The sequence below is a fragment of the Protomyctophum parallelum genome, assembly GCF_964188405.1.
Source record: "Protomyctophum parallelum genome assembly, chromosome: 6".
Classification (NCBI taxonomy): Eukaryota; Metazoa; Chordata; class Actinopteri; order Myctophiformes; family Myctophidae; genus Protomyctophum; species Protomyctophum parallelum.
This window is the reverse complement of record NC_139701.1, coordinates 14,621,463-14,634,401: the sequence shown is the minus strand read 5'-3', so window position 1 is coordinate 14,634,401 and position 12,939 is coordinate 14,621,463. Positions and strand designations below refer to the sequence as shown.

The window sequence follows — 12,939 nt, the reverse complement described above, 5'->3', positions numbered from 1 at the left end:
CAAGTAAAGGCCTGGTATTCTAATTTTTTAATAGCTGTCACAATGCGTTGTGCACGCGACTTGTTGTGAGCTTGTAGAAGTATAAAATAGGGCTTAAGTGGTGAATGCATATTTTGTATTAAAATCTAAATATGTGTGGAGTAAATAGACTACTCTGAGTTAGCCTACGTTGATAGTAAACTATTGAAAAATGTACATACGTAAAGTAAAAGCACCTCAGAGTTGTACTTAATCACAGTACTTGAGTAATTGTAAATGTAAATGCTTACGTTGCACAACTGCAGTGGTGGAAAGTAACTAAGTACATTTACTCAAGTACTGTACTGTACTTTTACTCCATTACATCTCAGAGGAAACTATTACACTTTTACTCCACTACAATTATTTGGAAACTTTATTTAGTAGTATAGTTTAGTAGCTCACAATGCGTCACATCCGCTCGTAGATCTGCTGTTTTCGAATAGTTATTTTATACATGAAAACTTGTGAAATTGGACATTCTGCATAATGAAGTACTTTCTACTTTTGGTACCTTTTTTTAAGTACATTTAGAATTCCGGACTTTTTACTTGTAACAGAGTATTTCTACATTACAGTACTTTAACTTTAACTGAAGTAAAACATGCGAGTACTTTTATTCCATGGCTGACTGCAGTGCCACTAGTGTTGAAAAGGAGGTCAAGAACATGCGTTGATTTATTGAGCAGAACCGTAATGACCCGGTACCGTGTTGAAACGCATTACAGCTCCCTTAAAAAAAAAAACAACATCCAAGAACCTATGTGTTAACACGCTGTGTCCTTGTTTCCGTGTTGGTTCCAGAGGATACAGTTGAATGGCGTTCTATCTCCATTCATCTCACAGCCGCGCTGTAATCTTTAGTTAATCTCCATGTAATTGACGCTCCCACTTTGTTCTTCTGGTGTAAAAATAAATTAGCATCACTAATTAAGAGTGTCAGGGGGGAACGGCCGGGGTCTTCTCCTCTCAGAGCAAACAAAAGAAGAAGGGAAAGAAGGGAAAAAAAAAAGCCAGACCTTTCCCTTGACATTTGGAGGGGGGCAAATTAAGGATGGTTAATGTGATTATGCCCAATTTGCACGGTCCATTTAACCCGGGGAATTTTGTTCGTCAACATTATGAAGGACTTTTGACCTTGAGGCAAAGGCAAAGCAAAAATAAGAACCCGCCTTCAAAGCCCCCTCTTTAGGGAAAAAAAATAAATATGAAAAGCGCTAAGTATGGCCGGACACTCCACCCAGGGACATTACCACAGTGTATATATGGACAGCCCCCCATATTCCATTACATGGTCCCTGCATTATGACGCTAAATGGATTAGAGTGCTGGGAGAGAGAGCACATGCACTACTGATAATGTTGCAGCCCAGCCGGGAACAGCACTGTGGAAGGAGGGAGAGAGAGAGAGAGAGAGCAATTTCCTCCTACTAGACTGACTGAGACGAGTTCTTATTTCTGGAGGATAATTAAGGAAATGCAGCTGGGAGGGGCGACGGGCGCTCGGCGACAAACAAGGACTGCAGCCAGCTGCGGATGTGTACTGAGGGTTGTTATGATGATTGAGATGATTGAGACAGCCCCCAACCCCCTGGGGGCTCTTCATCACTAGCCCAGGGTGGAACAGGTCGGAAAGAAGAAGAAAAAGAAGGAAATGGCCAGCTGAACTTTTAGACGCCATGCTTCGCTTTATATTCGCCTTGGCTTGCTGGGTGTGGAGCAGCTCACCATGTCACTCAATGTCACTCACACTTGTTACACCCACGCCCCTCCAACTGCTTCATACCCCCCCCCCCTCCCCCCACTCACATGCGCCTCCCACTTTGCCCCCATGTCATGTGGTCACCTGTCCCCCCCAGGCCAGGGTAAGAAAAAATAATAATAATTATGAACAGGGTTAGAACGTTAGCACCGGAGCCACTGACTGGCTTCAATCGTGACATATTTTGTCTCCACTTCCAAGTCAGAACTTGTGTCAGCTAACCAGCTGTCTGTTTGTATGCATCTCTATGCTATTCTAGAGACCTAGTTATAGAGTTAAATGGTGAATGTTGGTTGACTGCTTCTAGGGAGAAATCAGTCACTGTGATCTATAGACAACATTCGATACCTTTGATCCAGGACCAAAGAGGAGGGGAATGCATAGATTCAGTGTAAAACAGAATGTCGAGCTCTGGCCTGGCCCAATCAGGTCGCTGTTAACACCACCACCAATCAACCGATCAGCTGTGTATTTGTACTGAAATGAATTCTCACATGTTTTTTGCTCCCCTACCCTGTCTTGTCAACCAAAACCTTTCTCACCATTACATCCCAGAGACCCCCCCCCCAATCTCCCCAAGCAAGATGCCCCCCCCACCCCCCCCCCTTACCACCAATCCCCTTGCGTCCAATACTGTATCTGTTGATTCATTCTTTTCAATAATGTTTGGTTTGGATTTCTGCCACTCGTGCTGATAAAGTGTTTGTTTTTCCTTTCCCCCCCTCCCTCCCCGGGGGTATTTCTCTCTGGCTGTGTGTGTGTGGTGCACAGGTATGATGAACCATCCCCCCATCCCCATCTCGGAGCTGGCGGAGCACACAGAGCTCCTGAAGGCCAACGACAACCTCAAGCTGTCCCAAGAGTATGAGGTGAGTGACGCCGGAAATGGTGGCTGGATGATGTTTGTAGACTAAACGTGTAGAGAGGGTATTTCCAGGTGTAGAATGTCTAAATGGTAAATGTATATAGCGCCTTTATCCAAGGCGCTTTACATAGATGCATGTGCATTACATTCACCCATTCACACACACATTGCGGCGGAAGCATGCAAGGCACCAACCAGCACATCGGGAGCAATTTGGGGTTCAGTGTCTTGCCCAAGGACACTTCGACATGTAGACAGGAGGGGCCGGGATTCGAACCGCCAACCCATGGATCATTGGACGACCTGCTCTACCTCCTGAGCCACAGTCGCATATCTATGCATATCTACACAATCTGGAATGAAGTGTGCCCGGGAACATTAGCTATTTCTAGGTGTTTTCAAACTGTAGATATTTAGAACAAAACTATGTATTTCTAATCGTGTGTCCTGCTCTTAATGACCGGCCCAGCGGGCAACAGTCTAGTGTTTGAAAACTGTTTTTTCTTCAAGATAAAACAATATATTAAGCTCACAGCATGTCACGATGTGACACGTTTTTTTATTCTAAAATTAAATATCTGCTGCTTCAGAGTATATAACTTTCTCTTTCACAATGACCGACTGTCTCTAAATTACATACAGTATCTTAGTCTGTATCACATGTCCAGTTTTGGACATGTGAGGTTTCCACGACAGAGACGATATATATATTTAAAGTAGTTTTTAAAGTATAGTACAGTATAGGTAACTTTAAGTGCTTGTTTGACAAAAGGATGACACTTTTGCAGACTGAACATTTTCATTCCAAAATGAGACAAGTCACCGTTTGAAAGGCTGGGCTCCTGGACTCCGCTGTGCTGTGCACCGAAGTAACACTAGTTATTGAATAACATTGACGTTGGCAGCAATCTTAAGCACTCTTAGATTACATCTTAAAATAATAGAACAATGTTCTTATAACATAAACAGATGGTGCAATCTTAAACACTTAGATTACATTTGAAAGGATTTCCTATGAAATAAAAGGATGCAATAGAAGTAATAGTATGTGACCTTCAGACACTGAATAAGATTAGGGACTCTTTGTGTCCACAAATATAGCTTGATAGATGGATGGACGGTCACAGTTTCAGAACGAAAATACATCGCCTGGATGCAACTGGGACGTATCCTCAGTGATGTATCCTAAGGTCATCAGGGTTTCGGATCTCTCGAACATCATACCCCTCACTCGGGTGACCCAGCCGGGCTGATCAAGTCCCGACTTACGTCCCAGTAGCTACCCTCGATCAGACCCCATTTAGGGAAAGACAGGGCCGCACAATCCGTTGGAACCACTCCGGAACTACTATGCCGGGACTGAGAGGTACAATTCTGGTATGTGGAGGGACTAGGCTCTGTGGGTTGCCACTTGCCTCCTGTCCGGGCCCCTCCTACGTCTCACCAGGTCCACTCCTGCTATCACCAGGAGTACCGCCAGGACCTGTGCATTGCACCAGACTCCCAGCACCAGACACTTCATTCAGGAGTTCATTCAGAGTAACATCCCAGGGGCTATAAGCGGGGAGGGTTGCCATGGCGGTGGGGGCTATAAGCGAGCCTGTCTGAACGGCGAGCGTGTCTGCGGGGTTATAAATGACGCAGGCGTTGATTAGATATCAGGAGCGCTGAATCAGCTTTCGTTTGCATACAGGCAATATCCCCCCCCCCCCTACACACACACACACACACACACACACACCCTCGGCAGCACAGCGCCGGCGCAGCAGGCCCTAAATCACAGAGCGGACGTCGCCTCGCATGGCGAGGCGGGGGCCGACAGGACGCAGGCAGGCATAGGCAGGCAGCAGAGAGAGAGAGAGAGAGAGAGAGAGAGAGAGGGTGAGAGAGAGAGAGACACACTCACAGAGAGAGAGAGAGAGACAGAGAGAGAGAGAGACAGAGAGAGAGGGTGAGAGAGAGGCAGGCAGCAACAACACAGCCTGCAGTAATGGCCGCCAAAGGTTATTAGGATAATGAGTTCTCATAGCACTACTGTATTTCTTACGTATCTATTATGCATAAATCTGGCAGGGTTTTTTTGGGGGGGGTCGGGCCTGGCCGTGGACTAAATCAACAACCCCGCCCGCCTATTCCCTTCGGGGAAGGATATCGAGTCGGCTGGCAGCTTGGAAGGACGGGGAGAGAGAGAGTTAGAGAGAGAGAGAGAGAGAGAGAGAGAGAGAGAGAAAAAGAGAGAGAGAGAGAGATAGAGAGAGAGAGAGAGTTAGAGAGAGTTAGAGAGAGAGAGCGAGAGAGAGAGTTAGAGAGTTTTGAGAGAGTTAGAGAGAGAGACAGAGAGAGAGAGAGTTAGATAGTTAGAGAGAGAGAGAGAGAGAGAGAGAGAGAGAGAGAGAGAGAGAGTTAGAGAGTTAGAGAGAGTTAGAGAGAGAGACAGAGAGAGTTAGAGAGTTAGAGAGAGAGAGAGAGAGAGAGAGAGAGAGATGTGTCACTTTACTGCGAGCAGAAGTTCTAATTACTTGGCTCTGAAAGTAAATGAAACTGCTTGCTCTTTTCTCTCTCTCTCTCTCTCTCTCTGCTAACCTTCTTTCTCCCATCCTTGCCCTATACCGTCCGCCCCCCCGTCTCCCCCTCAAGCTCTCACGCCCGCAGGAAAAATAAATGACCGAATTAAACGGAGAAGTGTAATTTTAATTTTGTTATTTTCTTGATGAATGGCTGTTCGTCTGGGCGCCCCGGCCTGCCAAGCGGAGCTCCACACAGGCTCCCCCTCTGACTGATTGCTTTTTAGCCAGGCAGGATGGGAGGGGTGTGTGTGTGTGTGTGTGTGTGTGTGTGTGTGTGTGTGTGTGTGTGTGTGTGTGTGTGTGTGTGTGTGTGTGTGTGTGTGTGTGTGTGTGTGTGTGTGTGTGTGTGTGTGTGTGTGTGTGTGTGTGTGTGTGTGTGTGTGTGTGTGTGTGTGTGTGTGTGTGTGTGTGTGGGGTGACGGAGAGGAGACACAGTTAATGATGAGGATTCTGCGAGAGGATAGAGAGAGAGAGGGAGGGGGAGAGCAATACCATAATACATAAGAAATACTCTGCTATACTATGTATTGTATAGTACAAGCAAAAGGCCTGTATTCAAAATTGCACTTGAGTTAAAGTAACTAAAGCTAAAGTCAAATGATTGCAGTGGAGCAAACAAGTTAGTGTAATATTTGCCTATGAGGTGCATAGTGGAGTAGAATTACCCATACAATGGAAATACTACGTATACGTAATGTAACATTTCTTTTTAAAAGAACACAAACAAACAACAACCTGAAAGTGTTACTGGAGTACACAGACGGTACTTATTGTACTGGTAAAGTGTTACTGGAGTACACAGACGGTACTTATTGTACTGGTAAAGTGTTACTGGAGTACACAGAAAGTACTTATTGTACTGGTAAAGTGTTACTGGAGTACACAGACGGTACTTATTGTACTGGTAAAGTGTTACTGGAGTACACAGACGGTACTTATTGTACTGGTAAAGTGTTACTGGAGTACACAGACGGTACTTATTGTACTGGTAAAGTGTTACTGGAGTACACAGATAGTACTTATTGTACTGGTAAAGTGTTACTGGAGTACACAGATAGTACTTATTGTACTGGTAAAGTGTTACTGGAGTACACAGATAGTACTTATTGTACTGGTAAAGTGTTACTGGAGTACACAGACGGTACTTATTGTACTGGTAAAGTGTTACTGGAGTACACAGACGGTACTTATTGTACTGGTAAAGTGTTACTGGAGTACACAGATAGTACTTATTGTACTGGTAAAGTGTTACTGGAGTACACAGATAGTACTTATTGTACTGGTAAAGTGTTACTGGAGTACACAGATAGTACTTATTGTACTGGTAAAGTGTTACTGGAGTACACAGACGGTACTTATTGTACTGTGGAGCGGCAGAGACGGAGGCCAATAAGGCAGAGGATGAAAGAGGCTCAGCCGCTCAGTAACCCGACTCTATAACAGCCTGATAGAGTTTCTAATCCATCTGCTGTCAGCCAACCGGCAGCCAGCAGACCCTTACACCCCCCCCCCCCCCCCCCCCCCTCCCTCCCGCCCCCCTCGCCGAACCCCCCCCCCCCAACCACCACCCTTGATGGGAGCTGTCTGTCAACGTCAAGCCTTCCCCCGTTCGGATGCAGGAAGAGAGGGGGGGAAGAGGGGGGGGGGGGGGGTTGCAGCAGGCTGGCGTCAATAAACATCAGTCAGTTGGTAAAAAGCGACTATAAGTACATCTATAACTTCTGTACTTAAGTGTACATTTCATGTACTTTGACTCTACTTGAGCATCTCCATTCCTCCACTCCTATAGACAGCTATGTGTGTCCCTGGCTGGCTGGCTGGCTGGCTGTGTCCGAGCATGAAAATAGCACTTGGTTGGTTTTCACTGTTGCGCAGCCTAACACGCACACACACATGAACTGTATATATGATGATTTGGGGTGTTACAGTACAGTACAGTACAGGGACCCCCCCCCGGGGACCCCCACACGGCATGTCATTTCTCAACCATTTCGGATGCGAGGCGATTTAGATTAGTTTAAGTGTTTAAGTGCCCATTTTATGTTTTGGCTTTTGGAAAATACCGGTAGCTGATCTACTGTGCAAGCCCACAACGCATCGCAATGCAACATGTTGTGAGCTCGTTTGTCTGAGTAGTTTTACTTTGGAACTGTAAGTGTATTTCCACTTATACCTGGGTACTGAGTACTTACTCTCAGCCACTGACTTCAGTTCAGGAAGTGCAGCTCTCATCACAAAAACCTCAGAAATCAGTGCAAGTCCCAGCAAAGCTCTCTCTCTCTCTCTCTCTCTCTCTCTCTCTCTGTGTGCAGGGATGAGAAGCTGCCTCTGTCATTAAGTGAATGGAGCTTTACATTTACATTTTCATCTGAGCGGATTGAAAGTGGATTGACTGCAGTCCTGAGAGACACAGACACACACACACACACACACACACACACACACACACACACACACACAGTCACACACACACACACACACACACACACACACACACACACACACACACACACACACACACACACACACACAAACACAAAGTGATGAAGTCCAAAGACAGACAGACAGACAGACAGAGTAAATGCAGGCAAATAAACGGAAAGAAAATAAACTGACGAATAAAGTGATGGAGAGAAAGTTGAGATGGTGTTTTTTAGTTGAAGCAGCCAACCTGCCACATATCGCACGCACGCACATGCACACACGCACGCACACATGCACCCCTCACATTAGCCTGAACTCTGGCTGCACACATACCTCTCTCTCTCTCAGATGCCTTGGAGCAAACAGCAGATCATAATGGAATTGTAAATGACCCTCCCCAACAGAGATGGAATATTTATCCGCTCGTTCTCTCGTATCCTGAGAGGTGGGACGCATTTATCTTTCCCTCTGCCCCTGCACTCTCCCCCCACCCCCTCCTAGCCTCTGTCTCTCAGTGGTGGTGGAAAGTACATTTACTAAGTACTACACTTAAGTACAATTTGTAGGTACTTATTTACTTGAGAGTGTGTCCACAATCCACATTTCAATATGTTATATACTTCGAGGGAGCAGCCATCTTAATACATACATTTTTATTTGCCATTATGCGTTTGGCGCGGTGCAGTTGATATGAATGTGCGAGGCCTTTTAGAGGCGGCAGCCGGCAGATTGTTACCCTCGACGCTTCAGTTGGAGATTTACTGCCGTGTTCCTCGGCCCTACCGTCTACTCTGTCTGTGTCTGTCTCTTTGTCTCTCTCACACTGTCTCTCTGTCTCTCTCTCTCTCTCTCTCTTGTGTTTGGTGTTATATTCTATGTTGTTCAAGGCTTCCTGACTTGTCTAATTTGTTCTTGTCTGTGTGTGTGTGTGTGTGTGTGTGTGTGTGTGTGTGTGTGTGTGTGTGTGTGTGTGTGTGTGTGTGTGTGTGTGTGTGTGTGTGTGCGCGTGTGCGTGTGCGTGTGCGTGTGCGTGTGCGTGCACCAGTCTATTGATCCAGGTCAGCAGTTCACCTGGGAGCACTCGAACCTGGAGGTGAACAAACCCAAGAACCGCTACGCCAACGTCATCGCCTACGACCATTCACGTGTCATCCTGGCTCCCATCGAGGGTGAGGCACACTCCCACCACACCTGGACCATTAAGCATAGGATAGAACTGAACATGGGCACCGTGTCGCAGTCGGTAACACTGCGCCACGGTTTGCATGTTCTCCTAGACCTAGGGTAGGTAGTATAGGTACCATCACAAAAAACATGCAGTAATCCTGGTCTCTATACTGCCTCCACCTGGCCAGCCTGATGGATGTGTCTCCCCTATATTAGCATGAGCTCAGTCCGGGGCTCTCCCCAGGTTGGCAGAGGGAGAGTAGCGCCCAGGATTACAGTTTAGGCAATTGGCACAGAGATTTTTTTTAATAAAAAACAGAACAGAACAGTGATTCTGAACATGTGGAAGTAGCTCCCCAAATACATTTACGTTTTCATACATTTACGATGTATGAAAACGTACGATGTGGCCCTTTTGAGGTGGTCAGGTGGGCCTATAGCCTGGTCACAGAAAAGGTTGGAAGCACTGCAACAGAACAGAACAGACCTACCATTGAGGTGAATTGAGGACTTGTTTTTCCCAGCATCCAAACAGTTTACAGACACGCTCAGAGCATCCTGGGGTTTAACTGCAGATCACTCTGTTTGTCTGTTCAGATTTACCCCCATCATCTCCCTTTGACGTTCCCCCGGCTAACTGCGAGCCTGTGGAGTCGACCCAGTCCGACTCTGACTGTGCTCCTTCCCGTATATCTCAAGGGACATTGTCAGAGAGAGTAACCCTTCAGTGCAGACATTGTTCTGGCATCACATCACCCCAAAAGAACTCCCCTTTGCGTGCTATACTGCCAGCCAAACTCCTGCTCCCAACAATTCTCCACTTCATTTTGTGCGGAGCTATCGCTCTCTCTATCCGTGACTTGACTGTTGCCATCACGCGGCAGCCGGAGCAAATGTTTGGCGTGCGGAGTAGGATAGGGTGGGGCGGAGCCGGAGGGGTGGAAGGGGGTGTACAGGAGGGGTGGAAGGGGGTGTACAAGAGTGCAGCGGCACGCATAGCGAAATGATCCCAGGGAGCAAAAAGAGAGCGCCGCCGCGTCCATAAATACATAAATTAATCAAGTCTGAAATTTCTATTTTACAGTGCAGTGATTTTTGCCATTAGTCTCAGCAGTAGAACAATTCATGCACGCAGCCATCCTCTGTTCACTTGGCTATGACTAAAGCTAAAGAGACACAATCGCATTGTGCAACGTGGAATCCGTTTTAATGGCATTTGCCTTTCTTTCTTCCTCTCTTTTTATTCTCACTCTCTGCCCCCTATCTCTCTCTATCCCTCCCTCCCAATCCCCCCCCCTCTCTCTCTCTCTCTCTCTCTCTCTCTCTCTCTCTGTCCCCACCCCGGTGGCTGCCTAACTCGTCACCACATCTCCCCTCTTAAATTAGTCCAGTCGAGTGTTTCATTGTTTGTCGCTTGAGCGAGGAGCTGTCAGTTAAAGGGACGTGACTCTCAAGCAGAGAGACAGAGAGAGAGAGCGAGAGAGCTTGCTGCGGGAGGCTGCCAGAGCCCGGGCTCGCATGTTAGAGAAGGAACAAATAAAGATGGGGCTGCCTGCCTGCGTTCAGCTGTCTTATCGCCATCACATGCTCCGCATTCGGGCACAGGCTTTTATCACCCAATAATCATGCTTATGACGACGGTTGGAGTTCAGTCATTTAAGCTGTGTGTTTTCAATGAGTGAGCGTGTGGGGAATGCCTCGTTGTCAACGACATCAAGGGCACCGTTGAGGTGCGCCATGCAGTTCTGCCATCTCTGGACGCCGTAAAGCGGGATTGCTCGGTAACAGAGTCTATCTCTGAACGTCACAGTGCGTAGAAGATCATCAAACATGCACCCATGTTCCATATCGTTGCTGTCAGGCAGAACGCTTCTTTATACAAGAGTGTCGCATACAAGTTGTGAGCTCACAATGTGTCATGGCGCGACACGTTGTGAGCTTGTAGTATCAGTAGACATGGTTTCAAGTTCAACAATATGCACTAACGTTGTTTGCATTCCACAGCACTCTGTCCGCCTGGCACGTTGTTCTAGTAAACTGTTTACATTCATAAAATGAAAGGCTCATGCTCCGTAAACGTCTGTTTACTTAATTCAATAGTGCTACAAAGAATTTTTAGCCATGAAGGCCAGAGGGCCGAAAACCTTTTGTATGGTTTGGGGGTCCTTTAAAACTCAAAAGTCTGTGAACCACTGCCCTGTAAAGTGGCGTGTTTGGCGTGACACAAAGCTCACACAACCCGCTTCATGCGGCTGAGATATACCGTAGTGGTGACTGGCTGTGAGAGAGTGTGGTGGTGGTGGACAGACTCTGTGAGAGAGTGTGCTGCTGGGTGGTGGTGGTGGACAGACTCTGTGAGAGAGTGTGCTGCTGGGTGGTGGTGGTGGACAGACTCTGTGAGAGAGTGTGCTGCTGGGTGGTGGTGGTGGTGGACAGACTCTGTGAGAGAGTGTGCTGCTGGGTGGTGGTGGTGGACAGACTCTGTGAGAGAGTGTGCTGCTGGGTGGTGGTGGTGGTGGACAGACTCTGTGAGAGAGTGTGCTGCTGGGTGGTGGTGGTGGTGGACAGACTCTGTGAGAGAGTGTGCTGCTGGGTGGTGGTGGTGGACAGACTCTGCGAGAGAGTGTGCTGCTGGGTGGTGGTGGTGGTGGACAGACTCTGTGAGAGAGTGTGCTGCTGGGTGGTGGTGGACAGATTTAGCCCCTGGGGCTCCACTCCCCTCTGTCTTCCACTGCTCCACAGCCTGGGTGGTAAATCAGCTGCAAACTCAGACACAATGCTGCTGCTGGAGGGAGGGAGGGAGGGAGATCGCGCACAGAGGGACAGGAATGGAAGAGCAAAGGATAGTAGTTCTCAACACTTTTCTTTTGTTTCATTTCAAGGACCCGGCCATAACTCTTGAAATAGTGCAATTGGCCTGTAACCAAAAAATTGGAGGCGTACTGGTCCATTTACTGTAGTTACAGACTTTGAGGTTAATGGTCCATTTGGAACCTGGAGGGACAGTGTGTGCAATGTTTGAGTCCTGGTCAGTGTAGTAGCACAAACAGTTGTCCTCAAACATGTTCCTGTCAAGTACCACCACATGAATGTATGTACTGTACTAGGCCATGGACCCCCGTTTTGTACAGATTTAGTGCCACTGCCACGGACCCAGTGCAGTTCGGAAAATAAATAGGGGGTGGCAAAAAAAAAGTGACCATAGCCCGTTTTATAAAATGGGTGGCAACCAGCCCCTGATGTAAAAGATGCTGGTGATGTGATTGTATCGCGGAAGCCTGCTATGTCTGCATTCTGCACTCTGGAGCAAGGTTTAGTGTGCAATAGTTTATTTATTTTCCCCCAGACAAAGCAAGAAATAGAGTAATACGGTGGAATAGCACAAGAAACCGTAAGCAAAGCAATAAGATACCGTCTGTCTCTCTATCGGAGGTCCTGATTACTACCTGCACAATCTTAATAGGATAGCAAGTGTTGGTTTGCAGTTTGCACCAGAAAAGTGGACACAGAGGGAAGTTAATAAGAAAAGGGAAGACTTGCTGAGAGGTGCATTTGCTACACAGTAGACGGTGCACTCCATTTGATGTGTGTTGGGCCCGCGCCGGAGCATCCTTCACCACCCCGGCATTTGCACGGTACCGACGTCGGAAGAATAAAAATGTGCACGCTCAATCAATTTTTAGACCTTCCACCGACATCCTACTAATCACCGCAGGCGGGGCACATTACAGACGCAGGCGAGAGGAAATAAGGAAAGAGTGGGAGACAGAAAGGGGAAATATTAGATGAAAAATAAAGCACAGAAACCAAGAAGGAGCTAGAATGAGGAATTTGAGACTCGAAAGTGCGTCCAATGGTCCTCAAAGTGGGGTCCGTTGGGGACCCTCAGGGTTCCTTGATGGGGTTCTTTTCTTTTCTTTTTCTTTTTTTTTATAACTTTATTTATAAGATTTTCAATTTTTGTAGACAAACAACCACACATATACCCCACCCTCCCCGGTTCCATCACAAAACAAGACAACAACAACAACAAAAAAACAACAATAAAATAAAATAAACAGGTAGAAAAGGATATAAATAATAAATGAATTAAATAAATACAATAAAATAAAATTTGCCTTTTACTAGATTAAGGGG

At 46.8% G+C, this 12,939-nt stretch overlaps 1 protein-coding gene across 1 annotated transcript in view; it reads left to right on the top strand.

Annotated features, from left to right (window-relative positions):
- ptprsa (protein tyrosine phosphatase receptor type Sa) overlaps window positions 1–12,939 on the top strand; it is a 262,736-nt gene that overhangs the window by 214,501 nt on the left and 35,296 nt on the right. Inside the window, 2 exon segments of the mRNA XM_083768114.1 lie at window positions 2,551–2,648; window positions 8,681–8,804. Coding sequence (XP_083624240.1) covers window positions 2,551–2,648; window positions 8,681–8,804 — 222 coding nt within the window.